At 41.8% G+C, this 23299-nt stretch overlaps 1 protein-coding gene across 4 annotated transcripts; it reads right to left on the bottom strand.

Moving 5' to 3' along the window:
- Positions 1–59: 59 nt before the first annotated feature.
- LOC109635013 (FERM domain-containing protein 4B-like) lies at positions 60–21412 on the bottom strand. 4 transcript variants are annotated; one of them, XM_020095897.2, is made up of 24 exons: positions 21230–21412; positions 12355–12420; positions 11323–11417; positions 11141–11233; positions 10746–10830; positions 10309–10365; positions 10195–10217; positions 9613–9696; positions 9386–9451; positions 9104–9161; positions 8928–9014; positions 6922–6998; positions 6613–6751; positions 6377–6518; positions 6029–6162; positions 5723–5839; positions 4800–5028; positions 4661–4714; positions 4397–4544; positions 4033–4200; positions 3046–3830; positions 2417–2555; positions 2111–2230; positions 796–935 (listed from the first exon to the last, which is right to left on the bottom strand). In XM_020095897.2, the coding sequence occupies exons 2-23, from the start codon at positions 12418–12420 to the stop codon at positions 2113–2115; spliced, it is 2964 nt and encodes a 987-aa protein (XP_019951456.2). In that variant the 5' UTR covers positions 21230–21412; the 3' UTR covers positions 796–935; positions 2111–2112. The 4 variants fall into 4 exon arrangements, with proteins under 4 accessions (XP_069383265.1, XP_019951456.2, XP_069383267.1 ...); XM_069527166.1 differs by lacking the exon at positions 21230–21412 and adding an exon at positions 13578–13717; XM_069527164.1 differs by lacking the exons at positions 2111–2230; positions 21230–21412 and adding an exon at positions 13578–13712 and having other exon boundaries at positions 60–935.
- Positions 21413–23299: the final 1887 nt, after the last annotated feature.

Here is a 23299-nt window from a genome sequence, read left to right as displayed (position 1 = left end):
ACCTGAGCTGGTTGTTTACCACCCACACGAGCCCCTGAAAGAAAGTGACAACAGCCATCTCTGTGTCATACATGTATTTATTCACATCCGTGTTCCCAGTGGAAAATATTTAATGACAACATCTAACAACATATCACTACACACGGTGACTGTACAAATATGTGAGAAAAAGAGAGAAGGGGTCATGGACATGGTGTTCACGGCAGTGGTCTTCTGTTCTCATAAAAAAGAAGTTCTTATCAAAAGATCTATGTTCTCACCATGCATCTTAAAACACTACGGCACCAACGTGAACAAATGGTTCTATAAACAATATTGACATGATACATTCTCATTCAATGTTAAAAGAAAGAAAGAAATGGGAATTTATCGAATACACAATCAGCTCTAATGACGATCAATAACCTGTTCATGGTTTGTTTTCAATTTGGATCAGAATATTATTTCATCATATTTCACTGAGACCAAAGTGGTGAAAATCATTTTATTCCATAACCTACTGTTTGATATGAAACAGTAACTAGTTCCTGTTAAAATACACGTTGGGTTGGGTTCAGTAAAAACACATGTTGCTTCTTTTTTTTCATCTTTGATACACAATAGAGTTTGAATCCAGTGCGTCTGTGCAACATCTTAAAGTTTTTCGACACATTCTCATCTACCTGTACAATTCATCCAATCCAAGGCACATGGGAAAGTCATTCAAGAGTGTCATCCCTGTGTTCAGAGGTTACTTTAAACATGAGGACAGGTGCAAACACAGGCTGCCAAAGATGGATCATCTCCCGAGACGAGAGCTATGGCAGAAAAGCTTGTGTGCGACCTGCGTTCCAACTTCATCCCATTCATGTGCTGCTGGCCCTGGGTTCACGTGTGCCAAAGTTTGATTTGGTCCTCTTCAGCGGATGCTCATGTAGCTTCCATCCAGGTGAAATCTGGACAGGAAGTGACACAAGAATATGTCAAATATACCGTGGTTCAACTGTTTGAGAACATGGAACTCGTGATTGAATCATGTGATCAAACTGAGGGATGAAAATGCAGTAAAATCAAAAAGTGTTATGGATAATATAGGAAATTCCCTCTTTTTAGCTTGCAGCAAAGCTCTAGGGAGGGAATAGTTGATTGGAATAGTTTGGTCCAGAGTGAAATTTCTGGACAACTTCTGGATAGATTGCCACCAATTCAACTTTTCTTTGTTAACCAAAACCCGGGATGAATGAGAACACAGACGAGGAATAAAGTTGGACGACAAGACAGGTCCCCAAAAGTGAAGCCAAATCATCTGGATTAGCCCCTGGTGGCTGGCTGCAGTAAAGGTCCTTAACCCTGCCCCCTCAATGTTAGCAGATGGACCAGATTAAAAAGTCAAAGAACACATTAATAACATGTATCCCAAAAATATTAATATCAATATCATATTAGCATGTGGCGTCCATCTTTATTTCAAGATTCATTGTGTAAGATTTAGGTGGACGGAATCTATTGGCAGAAATTTTATATAAAATAAGTCTGTTTCATCTGAACTGTAAGGATTTTCATTTCTAGAATGGGCCCTTTATATTTAAATACTTTATATTGACATCAGGAGTGGGTCCGCTCTACGGATGCAGCCATGTTTTTTTTTACAGTAGCCCAGACAGGACAAAGTAAACAGCTTTTGAGTTTTTATGACAACTGAAGACTCCCACAGGTTCTCTTTCATGTTTGGAAGGGGAGAGTGAGGTGAGAGGTATTCAGCTGCAACATGACACTTCACCACTAGATGTCACTAAATTCTACACACCGAACCTTTAAGCTGCAGTTCATATCTGAGAATCTTCACAGACATCCTCAGTTTGAATAATCCTCATTAATCAAATGATAAACACTTCAGGTATGTCCTTGCTTGGTTGGTGCGTCAGGTACAAGATGAGCAAAAGATAATGACTGAAATGTTTTGACAAAATACAATCATGCTGTGTCTGAATTAAAAAAACACTTCAAACCACACTATGAAAAGGTGAATGATTTAGTTGAATAGTCTATTAAGAAGTAACACAAATGAGGATGGAAAGTCGAAAGTGGAGATGACTGGCAACACGACACGAAACAGCCCGCTGTGTCTCACCCTTAACTGCTAGAATGGTTGTCTGATGGTTCATCTCTACTAGTGGTCTCAGCGCCAACCACTTCAACTGTCTCAGAATTTTTAGGCACTGTGTCAGACACTTTGTTATCTGGAGAAAATCTGCACACATGAGCATTAATCACACATCCGGGCATGAAGGAGAGAAGAAAGAAAGGAGATCTTCAGGGTTTTATTGCACTGAAAGAATTTTTTTCTTGCAAGCCGATCTTGTAAGCAAAAGAAACAGTAGTCTGTGACTTTCACTTTCTCTTGCACCCATGAGGTTTGGTAAACTGCAGCGCTCACCTGCTGTGTGCCGGACTGCGGTTGTACGGCGAGGCGTGAGCTCCGGGATGAGGGTACTGAGGTGTGACAGGCGAGTCATACTCCTTCAGGCCGACTGCCAGCTGATTGCGCCAGTTGCCCGTGCTCTCAGCTGAGGACACTGCAAACAAGACAAAAGCAAACACACCCAGTTAATGTTAGAGTGTCATTGTTGTTATTGGAAATACTGTGTCCCATTTCACATCACTACTCATTTTACTCATGTTATTCGAATGAAGAGAGAGAAGCACAAATTTCCTCCCAGACTTGCCTTACTGGCACCATTTAAATGTTCTGGATGCAGGATGTAAAAACCTTTCACTGTAATGTGCTTAAATAAAATTATCTTTTGAGTTTTAGCAGCTTTTTAAGGCACGGTGACGCATGTAACAGCAAGTTAGACCAATATAACTCCAACAAACAAATCAGATATGGAAACAAAAAAGCCTCCCTTGACAGGATGCATGTACATCACTGGCTGATTTCTATCATGTAATGGACAAATGACAGCAGCTTAATGAAAAAGATAAAAACTGGTTTAATCAAATTGATTTTTTAGGAGTTCTGTCTCCCACAACAATAGATTCGGCTATTCGAGGACATGGTCTCACCTGAGGAGAAGGACGTGGTTCTGCTGGAGTGGCTGAAGGCCGCTGGCATGGTCTGGTAGCCCAGACTCAGCTGAGAGCCGCTGTCAAAGTCGTATCCGGTGAGCGTCCCTCTCCCTCCCTCCCTGGGGCCCTTGCTGCGATGGTACCAGCCTTTCAGATGCTCCGCCACCAGGGCCTTCTGCATGTTCTTGGCCAAGAGCTCATTTCTGGGGCCCTCTCTGTTCCGTGGCGGCCTCACTGTCGCATAGGGATTTTGGGAAAGACCATCTGCCCTGTCACTGCTGTAATGCCTGAATCTGTCATGTCCGTGATACCCATTCATTTGGTAGGAAGGGTTGACGTTGTAGTGGCCTTCAACTTCGTTCTCATACACGTAGGCACCGTTAGAATACGGCTCCATGTCCGAGCAGGCGTAGTCAGTGACGTAGTAGGCACTCGGTGCATAGTGTGTTGAGGTCTCACATGAGTAACTGCAACCAGAATGGTGCTGGACCAAGTTGGGCATGCTCCCGGTATTTCCGTACACCTCCACCTTCCTGTGGAGACGATGCATGGTGGAGGTGCGGGAGTCCAGTGTACTGTAGTGGGAGTTGGCCGCCCCACAGTAGTCCAGACTAGACTGACTGGTGTAGGAGGAACAGTCCTCTAACACCTCTGTGCTGTTGCTGCGGTGGGCATGTGACAAGATGAACACCTGCTTCTCAGAGTCGGTGTCTTTTCTTTGTTGGGGCTGCGACTCCAGACTCCCGCTGCGGTGCCTGAAGCAATGAGGAGACCCCTCCGACCTGGAGAAGGAACACAACTGTTTCTCAAACAAAGGAAATCAGTGCTAGGATTATATTTCTTTATGTGTTAATACAAAACTGAGCAGGGGGTTCATATGGGAGCTTTGGGAGAAGGTTGGGTAGAAGCAGGGATTGGGTTGCAGTGAGGAGGAGGAGGAGGAAAGAAATTGGGTTTGGCAGTGCTGGGGAGAGAAGATCACACCTGAGCTGGCTGCTGCTGTAGGCATTGCGGGTCATAACCGGGGTGGGAGGCATGCTGCGTGGATCTCTGGGAGGTCTGGGAAGGGTTTTATAGGGACTACTGTGGGCGGAGGAGACCTCTCTTGGATTCTGGTAGTAGTGGGAACCCGACTGGCCTTCAAAAGCTAATCTAAAAGGGTGTGTATCAGGAGAGGATAAAAAATTAAGGGATCAGAACCAAAGAAAGGAACGAAGATGCAAACATGACGGATACATCATGGACTGAACTTGCAGGCTGCAAATAAAATAAAAAGCTGCAGAGACAAGTTATAACTCAAGGAAACAACAACAACAAACAGACTGGTGCACAAGATCTGTTTCCGCACCTGCTGTGGTTCTTGCTGTTGTGATTTTCCCTCGGAGATCCCTGTTGCTCCAGATCATACTCTGCCCCCAGCGAGCGCATTGGACTGAGCTGAGGGGAGCCTTGGACCGACCGTGACCGCGGCCTCTGATTGACGCTGTCTGAGTCATCTTCATACAAAAGCATCACAGGGTAAAGAAAACATTGGCACTTGCTTTTTTAATATTTTAATCATTATTACAGCAGGTGAAATGATTTTAAAGCAAATGTGTGCTGTCTGACTCACCATCATCCAGTGGGAGACTCGACAGGGAGCTGCAGTCTGAACGGATGAGTTCATCTGGTAAAAGAGGATGTAACTCGGTGTTGATTTTGGATACAGCTTCATGATTAATGCAGTAACACACCTCCGCTTTGCACCATACCTGCAATGATTACTGAGGCCCGCTGCGTGGGCTTCTTTCCCTTCTTGATCCTGTACTGGTTCATCTCGTCCTCTATCTGCTGGAGCCTGTGCATGGCGTCCAAACAGTTTCTCCTCCTTTTCTTCTTCACTGTTTTGGACAACTCCGACTCATTTGCAAGTTTTTTCGCTGCCTCCACAATCTTTTGCTGCAGTGCAAATCTGCTCTCCAGGTTCCTCAGGAATGGATCCTGCACAGAACATGAGCAGCAGAGACACCAGTAACTAACAAATATTCATTAACATTCATTAATTCTACATCAAATTTAATCAGGAAAAGACATCTGACTTCCCCATTATTTTGATATGTCTTCCAAAATGGATCTAATTGTGTCTTGCTTTCAGTTGGACCTTATTGAAGTTTTGCTTATATAAGCTGCAGATTATAAAACTGTCAATTTACAGCTGAGCACATTTACTGTACAGGGTCAGGCTGGTATTATATATCTTTCTTATGGCAAATAAATCCCCTCAAAGGTCTGTTAGGTTTCACAACTGTCACTATACTACTGGTTCTCAGTCCAAAACCCATTTGCTCCTCGGCTCGAGAAAAATACTTTTAATTCGAATCACTTTTAGCAAACAATTTCCCAACAGGAATAACAAGTATATTGGATGGGGATTATTTTCATCTGCAGATTTAATGCTCTACCAAACATTTGCACCACCAGAATGGTGTAAGTAAACTCAAAATAAACCTCAATACATGTGCAAAATCTATCAGCTGGACTCTACTATGAACTACTTCATGTGTATTACCTTTCTATGGGTTTTTTTCACGATAAGAATACATTTTAATACCTTAAAAATCTGCTATATTACTCAAAACTAGAAAAAGCTATAAATTGCTGCTGATTTGATTTAAGTGCCGCTTTAAATATGAACCTCGTTGTAGGGGAACAGGTCATCCAACTTGAAAGCTGTGCCAACGCGACGTCTGACCAGCGGCGGTCTCTCATCTGAGGAGAGGGGATACTCCTTCGGCAGCTTGCCAGTGAGCTCCTGCAGGAAACAAACACACAACACCATTCACCTCGACACTTAAATGAACTAAGAGCAACAGCAGAATCCATTAATCTCCCAGTCACACAGCAACACAGTTTAATAAAGGGAGTAGAACAGACTGAATGCAGCTGCCTTGCAAGATATAGACACGATGCAGAAGAGGTGTAAAACATGATGATTTCTCACCGCCTCTCGCAGACAAATCTTTTTCAGTTCCTTTGTTTTCTTGGCCAAGATGTCTTGGATGTCCTGCTCTTTTTTTCTCAGCTCAGACAGTTTCTCTTTCTTCTGCTCCTCACTCATCTCAGAGTCTCCGGATCCTGTAAAAAAGATCATCTAACTGTTCATATCCTTATTTCCAAAGATGCAGTGATATCACTGAGGAGCTCACTCTTTAACGGGTTATTTTTACTTTATATTCCACAAGCAGCTCATTTTTTATATTTTACAGCTTAATCAGGGGCACAGGGATGATTTTTGTTAAAGAAACATGAGCTTAATATGCACTTGCTGCCTGTAATAATTATAACCAACCTGTAGATACCAGGCTCCCATTGCTGGCTGTTATTAAGTTATTCTTCAAGCCTGCGTCTGCCAGTCTGTTTATCTTTGCTCCTCCGTGCTCTGTGAGATCCATAGCAATTTCTTCCAAACTCCTTGCTGTTCCTAATTTCACCTAAAAGAATAAAGAGCCCGATGTCAAACAAGGATTCTACGATAGATAACTCAGAGTTAAAAGTATCAGGCACTGACTGATGACAGACACTTACTTTGCTTTGCTTTCTATCCAGGTAGAACTGGTGCTGGCTAATAGCCATGACCCAGATGGTTTTGATCAGAGAGTGGCTGGCATACCACGTGTGGATGAGTAGGCCCGTCTGCCCGAAAGTGCGCTTGGTTACCGCCCTCCTGTTGCAAAGAACACGGCACACAAGAAATCTGAGCTGGAGGTTTTATCATAAATAATATAAAAGCTACAGTGAGATGAAACAATGGATCCGTAAAAGTAAAAGTGGCAGAATGATGTACTTGTACTAAAACAGTTTAACAGACGCTGAGGAGAATCTCCTGCAACTCACCTGTGTGGATCATTAACTTCCACAGCAAACTTTTTCTCACGGAAATACAGGTTTTCCAGCTGCTTCCACTGGTATAGCTGAAGATAGAAAGAGAAAAATAATTTCTGTTCAGAAAAATAGCTTTAGGGTTATTCGCAACATGATTACACAGAGATAAGAGGTGATGCAATACCAGGACTAATGGAATCTGTCCACTTATTCCTTCAGTCCTGGTAAAATGTTCATATATCATTTCTAAAATCATCTATCAGCATGACTCGTGACAAATAAACTATTATAAAATAAAATGAGTGGTGCAGGTTGTTTGACTGAACTGTCTCAGCCACTGTCATTAAAGAAAACCAGACTGTACCATGCACTGTCATTACAGTCTGAAACAACATGTCTGCAATAATGCAGGTGTTTAAGAGAGAAGAACGCCACAAGGGGACATTACACAAAGACTCATCACAGCACACAACACTTTCCATGGCTCATCACGTCCATCCCTGACAGCAGCCATATGAACAATCTGTTTTGGTGAGTGACTCACTGTGTGTCTGGACAAGATCCGAATGAGACACATACAAACATGTGGATGCTGAGGATTTCACGTTCAGCAGCGAGTTTGAGGAAACATGTTCATCGAGTTTTACATTAAAACTTAAAACAACACACATAAAAAAACTGCAGTATAGGTGACCAGGCAAGTGTAGTATCCAGTCTTACCAGTATGATGATCACAAGTCCAACAAATTAAAGTAATTAAATCCTCCGTGGCTCGACTGTCAACACAAGTACGTACTTTGTTCTGTCCACTGTCAGCTCCTGACTTGTCTCCTCAGGTATTCTCAGTTAGAACACACATAATAACGCCCAAATCCAGCCCCTCTCCCTTTGACATCATCAGCTCCCTCCCTCCTCCACAGACACATGCACACTGCCTGAACACAGCTGGCTGCTTGCACAATCCAGGATTGAACAGGAAGACGATGACAGTAAATTCATGTGAACGTGGGCTGAGCTTTCACCTCTTTTTTTTTAAATCACACACCGACCGGACAGCGTAGCTAACACATCACTCACATGGGTGTTTCTCCGATTAGATTCACAGACTAAAACAGCAGAGGAACGAGAAAAACCGGTTCACACTGCATGTGATGATTCTCAAGGACTTTATAATAAAAACTCAGCAGGTTGAACTGCCGGAGCGGAGAGATCAAACTTTTCATCCTCTGCAGCTAAAGTTCAGCTTTTGTTCAGTTGAAAAAGGTTCAACATTAAGAGACATATTCTGCTCATGTTCAGGTTCATACTTTTCATTTGGGTTATTACTAGAAAAGGTTTATATGCTCCAATGTTCAGAAAACACATCTCACATGACATCTTCCCTCATACTGCCCATTGCTGCAGCTCCTCTATTCAGCCTCTGTCTGAAACCCTTAGATTAAGCTCCTGTCTTTTTTTAGGCCCTGTCCAGTCTGCTCTCATTGGCCAGCTGCCCCACTCTGTTGTGATTGGTCAACCGATTCCAGCGTGAGTAGGAAACGTCGGTCCCTGATCGCGCTTTACCTGGCTTTGTATTTATCATCATGCCAGACTGGCTGCTCGGTGTACATTATGAAAACATGGGGCATCGTGATGGATCGGCCTTGTTGTTACCATTTAAATTCTGTATGACCAAAAACTTTTACACAATATATATCCAACTAATCTATATCCCCTTTAAAAAAAACTATTTTGCAACAATGAGCCCTGTATTTCAGGGGGTTCGGGAGCTTGAGTGTTTTCTGTGGGGGTTGGGGGGGGGGGCTCTCTTTTTAACAATACTGGCCTTTTACATACTCACTCACAAAAAACTAGAAAAACACACTTGAGGAAAGAAAAACATAAAAGGCCTCATTTGTCTCACTTTCATAAGAACTGATGATTCATGTGATATAGATGCAATCGCTACCCGTGCTATCATGTCCACAGTTGTGAAACAGCAGCCATCTTTGAAAGACCGAGCTGGACGAAACGTTTACCTTTCGAGGTTTTAATCGGTCCTGCAGGTCGTACTGGCCGATGCCTTTATAGCTGAGTCCAAGCCACCAGGGGATCCCTTGTTTATCCTGTCAAGGGAGAACACACCTTAAATAGGACTGACTCACTTTCAGGTATAACGGCTGCCAATTCCCATTAATCCCATTTGGAGACCTACCTTAACTTCATAATAGTGCACGCCGTACGTGGGCAGTGATTCCACTAAAGTCAGGTACCTAGAACAAAAGCAGATTTTCACTCTCTGCATGAGTAATACCTTGGAAATGTGAGGACAGCAATGGGAACGGGATAGTGGATCCATGAGATTCATGGGACTGCAGCTGAGGAGGAGCTATTGATTTCTATCAGATGATAAGAAAGTGGATGCTGGAGTGACGGAAGCACTAATGGAGGTGAGAGGAAGATTAATGAACTTCACCTCTTTTTTTTTAATACTCACTGCACAATGGCCTGTCCTCGGGAGACCCCTTTCAGCTGTTTATAATATTCAATCACTCGATCCTCACTGCAAAGACACATAAAGACGACAGCTGCTTACACTTTGAACAGCTGTGAATCTTCAGATTTACTCATTCTGTGCGATAATCTGCGTGTTTTTTTCACGTCAAGCACAGGCCAGGTTGATGTATAAAACTTTGCAGGTTGAGTATTTTCCTGTACGCGTACCAGTATGCAAGTGATGGGTGTTCCTTAAGTACTTTGGTGGGAAGAGTTGGTAGTTTCTTCAAGTCCGCTCGAGTGTTTTCGTCACTGAAACAGAAAAATAAAAGGTCACAATAAATGTAAAATGAATTAACAAAGGCATAAATGAAAATGAATGAATTCTCAGGTACTCGTACTTTACTTCAGTTTTTCAATATTCTGCTATTTTACCCCTGAAGCCAACATTTTCAGCCGTCATCAACAATGCAAGGAACGCTTATAATCATAATGGTCACAGTCAGGTGGCGTCCTGCACAAAGACCTGCAGTATTTAGTCAGAACACTACAAGTATATATAAAATCAAAAGGCGTCAGAGCGGCTCTGTGAAGGTGTCGGCGCTCTGGCTTCTGTCAGCACTATGAGATTCATTAGTTGCCTGGTGCAAGCTTCTCTGCACTCTGTGGTAAGCCCCACATAACACTGCTATTGATTTTTGTTGTCTGCACCGAAACAAGTGATCTATGGAGCGCCGTTGCTAAAAGCTCACTATTAACTCGTCCTGCTGCCGTTAAATACTTCTTACCAAGCTGATGATCTGTTCTTACCTTGTGTAGTCTCCCTTCGCCTCCTAGTGACAGAAAATACGTTGTTAGATTACATGCTTTCAGATGCATTCCATGAAAGTATGCACAGTATATGCATCTATTAAAAGCACTGACCTGCAAAGCATTTGCAGCTAATTTGAAGACGTTTTCACTTTCCACTTCGATGATCCCCTGAGAAACATAAGAGATCAACAGCATAAGAAAATATAAATAGGATGCAGAACATGTGGTGCATGAGGTGAAAGCTTTGTATATCCAAACAAAGAAGCGTCTCTGCATTGCCCTACAATAACCTCTGGAAATCAGCCCTGGTTTTTTACTACTTTCTTAGTCTGTTTTACATTCCAGCCAGCAGAGTGAGAAAACTGTGCCCTGCAGCCACTGTGCTCTGAGCTGAGGTGCTGCGAGGGTCCGGAGACAGTGAATCATCAGGGAGTCTGTGCTGGGAAAACACACACACACACACACACACACACACACACAGAGACACACACAAACTATAGCACGATCATCGCTTCAAACCACAAAACCAACAAGAGAAAAACACTCACATTGTAGACAGCAGATTTTGCGTTCAGGAAGAATAACTCCACCGTTATGATGTCCTTAAGCAGCGTGATGTTTTCTACATAAAACCTGTGATGGATGAAAGCACATGCACGCACAACAAATTCAGTTAAACTGAGAAAACTTGTCATTTTGCTATTGCTGCTCAATAAATCCTGCATTTGCATTCATCTCTGCTGAGCGTGTGTGAGCAGTGTGAGGTGGAGGTGAGAGGGGGGAGGGGTCTGAGCAGGAAAAACACCAAAACAAAGTTGGAGACATTCATACATATTTAAGGCAATCAAAGTAAAACTACTGTGGACATTGTAGACAGCTGTCCACAAAGTATAGCGCTCCCTGCTGGAGAGCTTGTGCTTTGCATGAGGAGATGAGTTACTACCTGACCAGGAAGTTGAGGGTGATGGGCCCGGGCTTCTTGGAGAAGTCATGTTCATGAACTCTGCGGTCCATCTGCAACCACTTACGCTGACCACTGCAACAGCAAACACACTCAGGCATCAGAGAGGGGACATCTGTAAATATTCAGGCTGCTGGGAGAAATAAATGGAAGGATTTACATACTTGTCATCGAAAAATGCGAGTCCAAAGAATTCCTTCTCTTTGAGGTTGAAGTGGGAGGACACCAAGTCGAGGAGCTCGTAGGACAGCAGCTTAGGCTGGAGGGGAGGGGGATTTAGAGTTAGATTGACTGTAATCCCAAATATTAGGAGAAATAACTCAGGCAATTTCCTAGATTAATGTCCAGTGGATGCTTGAGAAAATGTTCCTTTTTTTTCTGTTGCTTCCTCCTTTCTCAGGAGAAGTCGGGCAGAGAGGTCAAGTGGAGGGCAGGATGGGACTGGAGTGAGGACGCTCAGTGATTAACCAAGGCTGCTCATGTATGATCAAATGTTTTGAGCGAATGTGATGAAAATACCTTCAACCCTCCTTTATCATTTTATATACATCCTCACTGAAAAACAAGTCCTCACATACAGAGAAATCTATATTGTGTTACTTTGAAACCTGCAATATCAATGTTTTTAGGGCTACTTAGAATCAACATAAATCTGAAATATTAAATCCTTTAAAGTCTATTTGAGTTATGGATCAGCATTATCGTCTCTGTTTATTTCTTTCTTAAAATTGTTGATAAGTTTATGATTAACCTGTGAAATATCAAGCCTCAACTACATTTCTCTGTCATGAGGGTTTGAAAACAGCAAATATGGAATCATTGCAAGTTTTCTTTAATATAAATATCGGCTGATTTATTAGTATTGGAAATGTTTTACTTCCTAATATCGGCATTGGCCTTTGCTCCCAAAAATCAATATCTGTAGGTCTCTCCTCTAACATTGTGGGTGGCTGTTGCTCAGGAGCTAGAGCCGATCGTCCAATAGCCAGAGGGTCGGCGGTTTGATCCCAGACCACCCCATTCTGCATGCTGATCCCTCTGACAGCTGTGATGTATGGCAGAAAGAGTGCTGCACATAGATGCACTGTATGAATGTGTGTGTGAAGGGTTAATGGCAAAACTGTACAAACCTTTTAATCACACATGTTGGTATGAATACATTCATCATAGCCTTTTTGAATCAGGAGCATTCGTACCTGAACCAGCAGCTCAAGCTTCCTGTCATCCAGCAGCTGCACTTGACAAAGTCTGCCCTCCGTCATCTGCAGGAGGAGAGACGAGGAAGTTGGAGGCTCGTGACACTGATTGCAAACTGTTCATCATCACAAGGGAATATAACATGAGGATCTCGTGTGTCAGTCGTGTTTTTACTGCTTTACGAGAGAATATAGAGCAAAATAAAGAGAGTTGAGACAAAGCTGCTATATTTACTATCAGCAATCTGAGCCAAGGCCTTGGTGGTGAGTACAGTGACCCTTTTCAAGAAGAAGAAAAAAAAACACTGACGTTGTTAATGACAATGAAACCATTGTCTTGAGGATTTGTTGCCATGGCAATCCACCAAAGGAAGGATTTCTTTCCATTTCGGACCTTTCACATTAAAGCTTTCAGTCTTTCAGCATCCAATTAAACAAATTGCCAGTTGTGGAATGAATCAAAGTACTTTTTTAAGGTATTGTATACTGTATTTCCATTTTATGTAACTTTATACTTCTACTCCACTACACTATGTTTATTCGATAACTATAACTACTAGTTACTTCAATTATTTACTGCAGATTAAGATTTTAACACAAGATACTTTATATATCAAATTTAATGCATTTTGACAAATTAAACTATTCAACAATATATATTTTTAAATAGGTTAAATAATCTTCACCTCCACCAGCTACAACAAAATGCTTCTTAGAGATTAATGCGATAACAATAATGATAAACTGTATAATATATAATAACAGAACTTACACACGGGGTATTTTTATATGAGAACTTTGATAAAATGACATTTTACCACTACTGCAAAATCTCTATTTCTTCCGGTGTTTCACCCAAAACAATAAAACAGTCACAGCATGAATCAAGTTCCCTCCATGCGACTGTTTAGAGCAGTAAAGCAAAACCTTAGATTAAACTCTGCATCAGGGGAAATCATATTTGTTTGCTTGTGCATGATCTTTTCAACCACAACGCCCACAAGAGAGAAAGAGTCAGGCTGACCTACCCGGAGACACTGAGAGCACCATTTACTAGATAAATCAAATAGCCAGTAGAAGTGACAGATTGAGGTTAACCATTTTTACAACAAAAACCTGCACACAGACTGAAACAAAAGCACAGAGGATGGATCCAACAGCCTCCTCTTCTGACAGAATGGGGCTGATCACAGCTTGTAACGCTCCTAGTGAAGCTGCTGTACCTGGTAAACCTCTCCGGGGACAGTGCAGGTGTGGATGCATCCCTGACCGGACTCCATCCTTTGACACGAGTCTCCTCTTCGATCCGGAACATGAGGTTTGCTCGCTCTGACTGAGCAGCAACAGACACTCGGGATTAACCGGCGGATTCTGTCCGAGTTATTGAGCCGAGCGGCCGGGCCTCCGCGGTGACGGCTTATAGAGTGTGGCCAGTTAGTGAGAAATCAGCAGTTGACTTAATGAGGGCTGTCTGGGTCAGACTCCTGACCACAGTTTAGGGTTTACAGCTTATTAATATGAACCATACAGGTCAGACCATAAGTATGAATGATAGATATAAGGCAGTTGAGTATTTAGTTACAGTTTATTTTGACTGCAGCTCATTTCATTCTGTAGCTGAATGAGTTTGAATGTGGATATCATTGCACAAATAAACAACTGGATTAACACTCGGTAGAGCGCATGCTTCCGCCAAAGCCCAACAGTCCCTGTAAATTCGATCAAGCTGCACCACATTGCACAGGCTCATAAGTATCAGTTCCCTAAATGTGTCTGGTTTGTTTTTCATTAAGCTCCATGAATTAATTCTCTAGGGAAATGGAGAAAATGAAGAAAGATCTTGTTATTTAACAGAAGTCGAAACTAAAATTCCTGGATCTAAACCCCCTGATCCAGATCCACACCAAACTGACACAAACAGGGTGAAAACTAATTACCTCTGCCAAGGGGGTTATGTTTTGCTCTGCCCTGCTCACTGAATGTGAGTGGGGCAAACCCAGGTTACTCCCTTAATTGACACCATCTGTATTGTTTTATTGAGCACTTAGTTACAGCCCCTGAATAATGTTTCTTTGTGATCACCACAGACATAAATTTCCCTCCATGATTAAATTAAAAGTGCACATTCAATGAATCCAATTAATTTGGAGAGTGACCACTCTTAACAAGTGGATTATTACATTGATTTTGAGCTTGAATTAAATTTGACTGCACCCCATTTGTGTCTGTTGCTCCAACATGACAAGTGCAGTAAGGGAGCCGGCCACTAGATGGTGCAGGGATTATTTTTCTTCTACGAGGAAGTAGTTCATAAGAAGAAAATGGCCACTTGAACAAACATTGCACCACTGAGGAATTTTCAGAAGCAGCTATTAGCTCAGCAGACGAGAGTCTAATTCAGCTGGGATGACTCCTGCTCATAAATCAAATGATTGGAAGAAGGAGCCGTGATTTTAAGGGGAATCTTCACCATTAATCACCTGGGAACCATAAGCTCTACAAGAACTGCTATTTATATCTGACTGAGACGCCCGGCAACCCTGACTAACCCTGCAGTTTCTCAGCAGTGACACACTCATCAAATGTACAGACATAAAAAAAATGAGCTTAGACCTGAACAGACAGGGATATAAAACTGGTGTATACTCAACAATGGCACTCAGTATAGAGAAATACCTCCACCAAGGCCCCAAATTACCCTTATGAAGCTACATTTTAATAATAGTCATAATAGTAACTGTAAAAATAAACGAGAGAAAAATTACTGATGATATTTCAGATTTATGGGGGTTTTCCTGGCCCATAGTAGTTTCTGCTTAATCGTGTTACCTTACAGACACTGGCTGGAAGATTTGGTATCACCGCTAATCAGTTATAGGGATACAAATCTTTCCATGTAAGGTCACGGTCACACACGAACCTTCGCCTCCACTGCGAATCTGAAAGAGGGCGAATACAACATTAACTTCTGGAGGAGAAGCAAATCAGCAGCGTGGTTTCGCGTGGAGTTTAATTATGGTGAACTTGCAAACATTGTGCAGTGTAAAGAAAAACAACTCCTGGATCTGCTCCTTGATCGGAATCACACAAAAATGTAAACGGTTCTTCGACATCAAGTTTCGAGCTCATCTGTCCAGTTGTTTATGAATAATCCTGCAAACTAACAGACAGACGAACAGTTTAACACAGATGAAAGTACAGCTTCCTAGGTGAAGTTATAGATTACAAAAGCATACTGGCCACCATTTAACCCTTCATTGGACATCTCATGATGCATGTGTCAGAGCTAGTGAAGCTCATCACAGCAAAGCAGACAGCGCTGCCTAGTCAACCAAACCCGAGCTACTCAACCTCAGTGAGGGTCCGGCTCTGTACCCTCTGGGGTTAAGACGAGCATCCAACCTTCATGTAAAAAAGACGGGAGAAGAAAGAGCTCTCAGTCTTTGTGTTCGTTTCTCCAGAGACTGAAAAGGCGCTGGATGAGTACTGCGCCATAGGGTGAAGGTTTGAATCCAGTCTGAAGCCTGAGGTCGGCTTATAGACAGCTTGTTATATACAAATTACTCCAGTAGAGTGTTGGGGAAGGTGCAGGTGTGACCTCCACAAGCACACAAAGAATAACCATGAACACAAACTGGCAGGATGTAGAGATAACTCCTGATGATGAGCAGACACTGATTAAAAAATAATTCCATATCAAGCTTTTAAGAATGTACAATGAGCTCACAGGAGCATTTCTCTGTCAGAGTCAGTGTTTAATACGTCACACTGGTTAAATGTCATGTTCAGACTGCAGCCTGTCTTATCTCAGTTTCCCGTTTTCATGCATTATTGATGAAGACTGGTATCACACACACACGTCAGTGTCTGCTGTGTGCTCACATGCTGCTTTGAAGACACCGCAAACGTAAAAACATGGAAATTATCACCGATTAAATATCTTCCCAAGCAAAACGTCACGTTAAATATATTTTAATTCACATTTTTGAGAGGAGCTGTGCAGATTATTAGCATCTAGTCAGTGGATTCCCTCACACTTGGTTGATGAGGATGCTCAGATGTTTGGTTAGACTCAGTAAAAGGCTGGAGATGTGATGTGCTGTGGTCTACTGGGGGAGCAGCGTCTGTGCCAGAGAGGCCAGCAGCATCAATAAACTCATTCACAGGGTCCAGGACCATCATCATAGATCTGGACAGTCTGTGTGGAGCCGGAGGTCAATGAACAAACTGCTCTCCCTCATGAAGAATCCATCCCATCCACCTCACAACACACTGCAGAGACACAGTGCATATCTCGAAATCCTATTTGTACAGTGCTTATTAAACACTGGTGTTCAAATTGTACCCCAACCTTTCTTAATGGCACCATATGTGTGATTAATATTGTTTCCTCTGTCTGCAGGATGACAATTTCCCTCATGGTATAAATAAAGAATCTATCAATGTAAAGACAAAGACATGAAGCCCCGAGAAATCTAAATAAAATCTTCCTGTGAGTTCCAGTGGTAACAAACATACGACCTGACAGGATGTGACATCCAGTACATTGTGGTTCTAATGGAAACAGTTCTGTGTTTTCAGAACATGAAATCTTCCCCACAATGCACAGTCATCAGATCCTTTTCTACAGCTGAACCCGATGTGTATGTGACCTTTGCCACCTCAATCTCACTCCAATGATGTCATGCATATATATTGTACATGTGGAAATCATTAAATTATCAATCAATCAAATGTACCTATACAATAATGTATACTTATACTTATAAACTACTAAAAAACAGAGGGAAAGAGTTGTGTAAAGACTTTGGAGGATGCAGATGAAGTCTGAAGTCTGATAACCTGCCTATGACGTCACCTAAGGTATTAAGAACTTTATTTAACATGGCGACATACGCCGGAGGTACGTGCTCATCATGTGTCCTTGTTTGAAAATAAAGAATAATTAATTTATATAATATCATATATAACAATGATGAAACCTCTTGCGCTGCATCTTTGTTTTTCTTATTTAACTGTCTGACAGTATTATACTCTGCTCTATAGAAATGACTTGACAGATTAACTCAAATACATAATTTCCCCTGTGAAATAATGAATTGATCGATCAACTGATAAATCCTTGTTTGGTCTTATTAACCCCGTCCAAAAATCCGAGGCCCACATTAGAGCCTGAGGGGAGAGAAGTCCAGGCACACAGAGGCCAGGTGGTTCGAGGCGGTGGGCTGAAGGATTATCTCCTCATCTGATATCACATCATGACTCATGTTGTCAGCAGTCATGAGGTATCTGTTTACTCCCAAAGACAAACCAGTCCGGCTGTTTGTGATACCAACACAATGGAGCTCGGGATATTACGGACAATTTAGCACCAGGGAGAAATATTAATTTTGTTTTCCTCATGCTGTAGATGTTCAATATAACAAGGGCAGGCTGCATCACAGGGGGTTGATTCATGGGCATGATGTCATCGTGCAGAATAAACTCCTATTCCCACCCCGAGAAGAACGTCTGCACGGAGGAAGCAAGACGATGTGACGTGTTTTCTTGGCCGTCCTACAAGAGGTAACATAAACCACAATATTTCATAAGCAGCCACAGTGACAGTAGTGGTCAAATCTGCTTGTGCTGGTGTCTAATATGGTAATGCTATAGCGGTAGAATGGCCATGCATATTCAAGTGAGGAGCCTTAGCTCTTTTTACCGCCTCGTGTTTCCTCCAGAGCTGCACAGATACTGACGCTCGGAGGTTCAGCTGCTGTCGTAACAACCGACCTTGAGGGATTGTGAATAAAAAGAAAAGATATAAAATCAAATGAAGGTCCAGTGGTTCAATTTTCATCTGAAGAGTATTTACTTTCTGTGAGAAGTCAAAATGTTCAAATGACCCAAACACTAACATAAAGATTCTCTATTAAAGAATAATCTCGGTACTCAGTATAATATATAGTGTTTAATTGTAATAGTTGTTGAGACATGTCAGTGGACCTCCTGATGAACAGACAGAACAATCGTTCAATCCCTACATCCCTGAATCAAATTAAATCATATCTACACTTTGAGAATATTTTAATAAGCTTCAATGAGTCATATTTCTTACTTTTACTTGTAGAATATAGAAGATTAAAGATTTAAAAACCGCCGAGAGAAAACTCAAGTTTCTTGGCACCTGAAAAGTAACATTCACTGTTAGTGGATTTTACAGTTGCTTAAGTTTTACCAGTGCAACAAGTGTAAGGTTTATCCTGACGATAGCATTCGAGGAGCGGTCACAGCTCAGGTCAGGAAAACAGGGTTTATTGTTTTAGAATATGTGCTCAATATAATCCTGATAATGTGTTATCTTATTGAGAACGAAAATGAACAACATCAAGTCATTCTTCCATTATTTATACGGATTATCATTTGAAACTGGGCCACCAGGGTGTCGCAGGTCATACAGAGACAAACATCCATTCACACTCATATTCATACCTACTCTCAATTTGGAGACACAGGGAGACCAAACAAACTGAAATAGACGATGAGTCTGGGTAATATAAGTGAGTTCACACAGAACATTTCTTCACATTTCATCCATTTAATTTGATACTTGAAATTCGGTGATGCTACAGTTAAAATTAGAGCGTCAGAAATCCTGACTGAATATATCTGTATCGTATTTCATGCAGTGTGACCATATCTTCCACTGTATCAAAGATGAGAGGACTAAACAGAGTGATCTAAAATTAGAAGTTCATCTTTATATTCTTACATTAACTCCTGGATCCATGTGTGTTTTGATCCAGGAATAAACGGCCTCTTCTTAAAAATCAAGATACTTGATTATAAATAGTTGAAAAGACCAAACTGCAGCAGCTCAGTGACAAGATTTAAATGGCTTACCTCCAAACACACAGACTTCAGTGTGTGACAAGTGAACTCTTTGCCACCAGTTGCCCTCGTTCACAGCATTTCTCCCTTCTCCCCACTGACAGTCCCGATGTCACAAACTGCAGAGTTTCATTACAAAAAATTACCTGCAGTGACTTTCTGCAGAGCTCAGGGACGAGGCACCGAGGCATGGACGTGAACAGAAAATGGAACATGACCAAATTACACGATGTGAGCGAAGAATCACAAGAATCTGCAGCGTCTGCAGGCCGCATGGAAATCATGGTACCGTGACCACGCTGACTCAGACCCAATCAAATCATACTCATTTGTCTTAACCCTCACATAACGCATCATCATGTCGAGGATCAGCTGGGGGACAAACCGCAGACGTGTAGGACAAAGTTCTAGCCTCAAGTCAACCTGCCGACTAACGTGAGGCTGCTCAGCTCGAAGCTTTCACCTTATTAGATGTATCAGATTTATTCTCTCTGTGGTAAGTGTGTGAATACAAGATTACTCTCCAGAAATAGATGCTTCCCTCCCTGTCCTTACCACATTTCTCACAAAGTCTCAGGAAGCTTTGATTCCTCAGTGGACGTTTGCCAGCTGAGAGCTGAGACATTTCTCAGAAGCCTCAAACAGACGGAGGAGCATCTCTGACTTGTTCGACTCTCACACTGACAAACAAGTCTGGATGTTCATGATAATCACAAATAGACAGGCTGATGTTTATTCTCTGATTCTGAAATGTGACTTAAATCAACCTTTCGAGAGTTTGTCACAAAAGCCGACTGTGTTGATAGATGACACAGGACATCCTCCGCTGCAAATAGGAAGAGCGACAAAGTTTCACACTGGGCACGTGTGTGTCATCCAGACGCAAACCGCTGCAACAACAGTTCCTGTTTACAACGTCTGGTGCTTTAAATACACCAAGACTTGCTTCTCTTCCCTCAACTCGTCAGATAACAGCAGGTCAATGTCAACCTTTACACAGCTCATCGTTTTTCAGAACACAACACTACACACACATGAGTGAATGAGGAGGTAGCGGGGAGGATATTAAGGCCTTAACTGGTCCTTGTCAATGTCAACGTTATTTATATAGCACATTTAAAACAATATGTTTGACCAAAATGCTTTACAAAGTACAAGGTAGAGCAAAGAAACAGCGATACGCAATATAGCTTAATCCTAAAGCTAATAATATATCAGATATATAGATAATATGTATAGTTTTGATTAAATATACTCGGCTAGGGTCACCTAATGTCACCAGTTGTTCTCAAAACTACATATGCAACTAGTCCTTGTTAATCTTGAATAAATACGCTCGGGCCTGGGTCACCAAATGTCACCGACCTCATACAATAATAGGAAATGGAAATAATGTATAAAAACCATAAACACGTCCAGAGATAAATGAATAATGTCTTGGACGGGCGATGATTCACATCAGTGCTGAGAAAGGGTCAAAACGATGATTCATCCAGTCAATCAATGCCTTGTACAGCAGGATTCACACAGTCCTTAGCTGATCAGGTTTTTTACTTTAGGTTTTTTTTTCCACGAACACACATGCAACAATACAATTCAACATTTTCTTTCTCCTCCCCAATCAGCAGAGCAGCCTGTAATGAGACTTGTCCTCCTTCAGGGCCAGTTGGCTCTGTGCAGGGGGAGAACAATGAGTGAGCCACAGTGTGCAGCCCATGGGTGTTTCCACCTGAACCCACTGACTGTTCCAGATGTGTCAGATGAAGCCACGGTGCTGGTGTTTCGCAGTGAAGGAGCAGGAGAGTGGCCGCAGACAGACGAACCCGAGCTGCTGTAATTTTTCACTGATGTCTCTGGATCACATGCGGTTTACTTTGTCTCCTCACAGCTCCTCAGTGAGGCGGGTGGAAGCTGCTCCATCACAAATACACACACACACACACACACACACACACACACACACACACACACACACACACACACATATGATTTATCTTCTTACCTTTGCTTTATTCTTACAATCCCGTCTTCAGGCAGCGATGAGGTGGAGCTCCGGGTTTCTCCCCGACTGCTTTAGCCAGGGAGGGGAGCCGCCGTGCAGCCGCTGTCCATGTTCATCCTCCGGTACTCACACACACACACACACACACACACATACACACACACTCGCCTCGTATTCAGCCACACTCACCACGCCTTCACCCGCCGGCTATTATGTGAACAAGCCCCGCATCCCCTCCCTCCCTCCCTCCCTCCCTGCCTGCCTGCCTCCTCCCTGCCTCCTCCCTGCCTCCCTCCCTCTCATCCAGCAGCTGCCGGCCGGCGAGCCTCACACTCAATCCCCATAATAATCAAGTGTGGTGGCCTGAAGGCTGATCGTGTTCTATATCCTTCACTTTTCCTTTAAACATGTGTTGGGCCAGTGTTTGAGTGTCAGCAGACAGAATTACGATTCAATCTTTAATGACAAAGTGTCTTCACATGATTCGATGTGGTCATTGTATTAAGAGAGTCTGCATCATGACATCTCCAAATAATTCAAAACATTCATGAGCACAATATTTAATTTATGGAAGTCTCATTGTATCACATGACATCAGGTTATAGTATTTTGATTTCTCATTAGTTGTCACCATGACAACAGTCACATTTCAGGGACCCATATTAAAGTAAATGCTAAATAGGCCCCGGCAGATATTTTGCAATGTCATTAAAATTTCATCAAACACAACATACAGACAATAATAATAATGGTATTATTATAATAATAATAATTATTATTATTATTAGTATTAGTAGTATTGCTATTATTATTAACAGAAATAATTCTAGTAAGTAAAATGTGAAAATAATAAAATAAGACCTTGACCACTGGATAATATCAATACATTCAGGGTCAGATTAAATAAAACTGAAGTTAGAAACAGTTCATAAGAATAAGTGAAATTCAACAATAAAAAGAATAATTTAATAATAATAATACATCTTTGGGAGATCCACAGAAGTTAAGAAGTTAAACAACACTTTTTTGCCCATGCATGTAAATTTTATGTTTGTATTAAAATTATCTATTAAGCTTTCACTACCTTCTTGAAATATCAACAACTGTAAGCTACATGACTATAATTGTTGAACTTCATCCATTGAGGGTAACAGACTGTGTTTCTATCTTAACAGACAAAGGGTTTTAAGTATGTTTGTTTGAATGTGTTTTATTTGCACAAAGGCTTTTTTTCTCACTCATACAGTGTGTATGTATATCGCATTACACTGAGCTGTTGTGCCGGATGTATTTAGCATGTCTAAACTGTCAATACACAGGAAATGGAGCAAACACTTCAATTATCTGTAGTATTTGGTGCTTTTATATTTTTATTTGCCAAAACCCAACATATTCAATTGACTTTACAGCTCAACCTGTACAACAACCTGCACTAAAATCATTCAGCTTATTCCACATAACGTCAAGTTAACACATTGTTAGCAGGTAAATATATGTTTAGAACATTTAAATACCTGTTTAGTGGATGTGGCTTTGCTGCCAGGGCAACAATTATTTTCTTCCTGCCACTTTAGCTGCAGCCAATGGATCAGGAGGAAAGATCCCAACTGGACCCCAAGATTCAGGACATGCACTAAAGGTCTGATCAACATTTTTAACTTAATTATGCAGAAGACCTTCAAACATACAAGGGATGTTCATCATTTGTCCTGTATTCTAAAAATAAATACACTATTACTGTTCTGGCATGTGCAAATCAAAAGACACAGTAACCAGATTACCGGTGTGTGTTTCACAGGTGATACTCTGGAGTGTCGCTGCTCCTGAAATATTCATCGCTGACTTCACTCTTTTGCTCTGCTGCTAATTTTCCAAAACAGACTGACACAAAGAAACAGGTGACATCACACCCTGCTTCACAAATAAACCCAGAGCTAATTTAACACTGAGGTTAACTGACATCCTGCATGTTGTGATTAAAGTCTGCACTGCTGCTACTGTATGTCCTCACACGAACGCTCTACAATGAATTCTGTTGTCAATCAGAGAGAGAGGCCCTCCCACCCCACC

The sequence above is a fragment of the Paralichthys olivaceus genome, chromosome 6 (genome assembly GCF_024713975.1).
Source record: "Paralichthys olivaceus isolate ysfri-2021 chromosome 6, ASM2471397v2, whole genome shotgun sequence".
In the NCBI taxonomy this organism is placed as follows: Eukaryota; Metazoa; Chordata; class Actinopteri; order Pleuronectiformes; family Paralichthyidae; genus Paralichthys; species Paralichthys olivaceus.
The sequence above is the reverse complement of the archived record's forward strand: the minus strand, read 5'-3'. Positions and strand labels throughout refer to the sequence as shown.

Coding starts and splice junctions, on each gene's coding strand:
- LOC109635013 (XM_069527166.1), bottom strand. CDS start 13,634: ATGGAGTCCGGTCAGGGATGCATCCACACCTGCACTGTCCCCGGAGAG. Junction 9,452..9,612: donor CACCCATCACTTGCATACTG/GTACGCGTACAG, acceptor GTGTCTTTGCAG/TGAGGATCGAGTGATTGAAT. Junction 6,163..6,376: donor TGGGAGCCTGGTATCTACAG/GTTGGTTATAAT, acceptor TCTTTTTTACAG/GATCCGGAGACTCTGAGATG.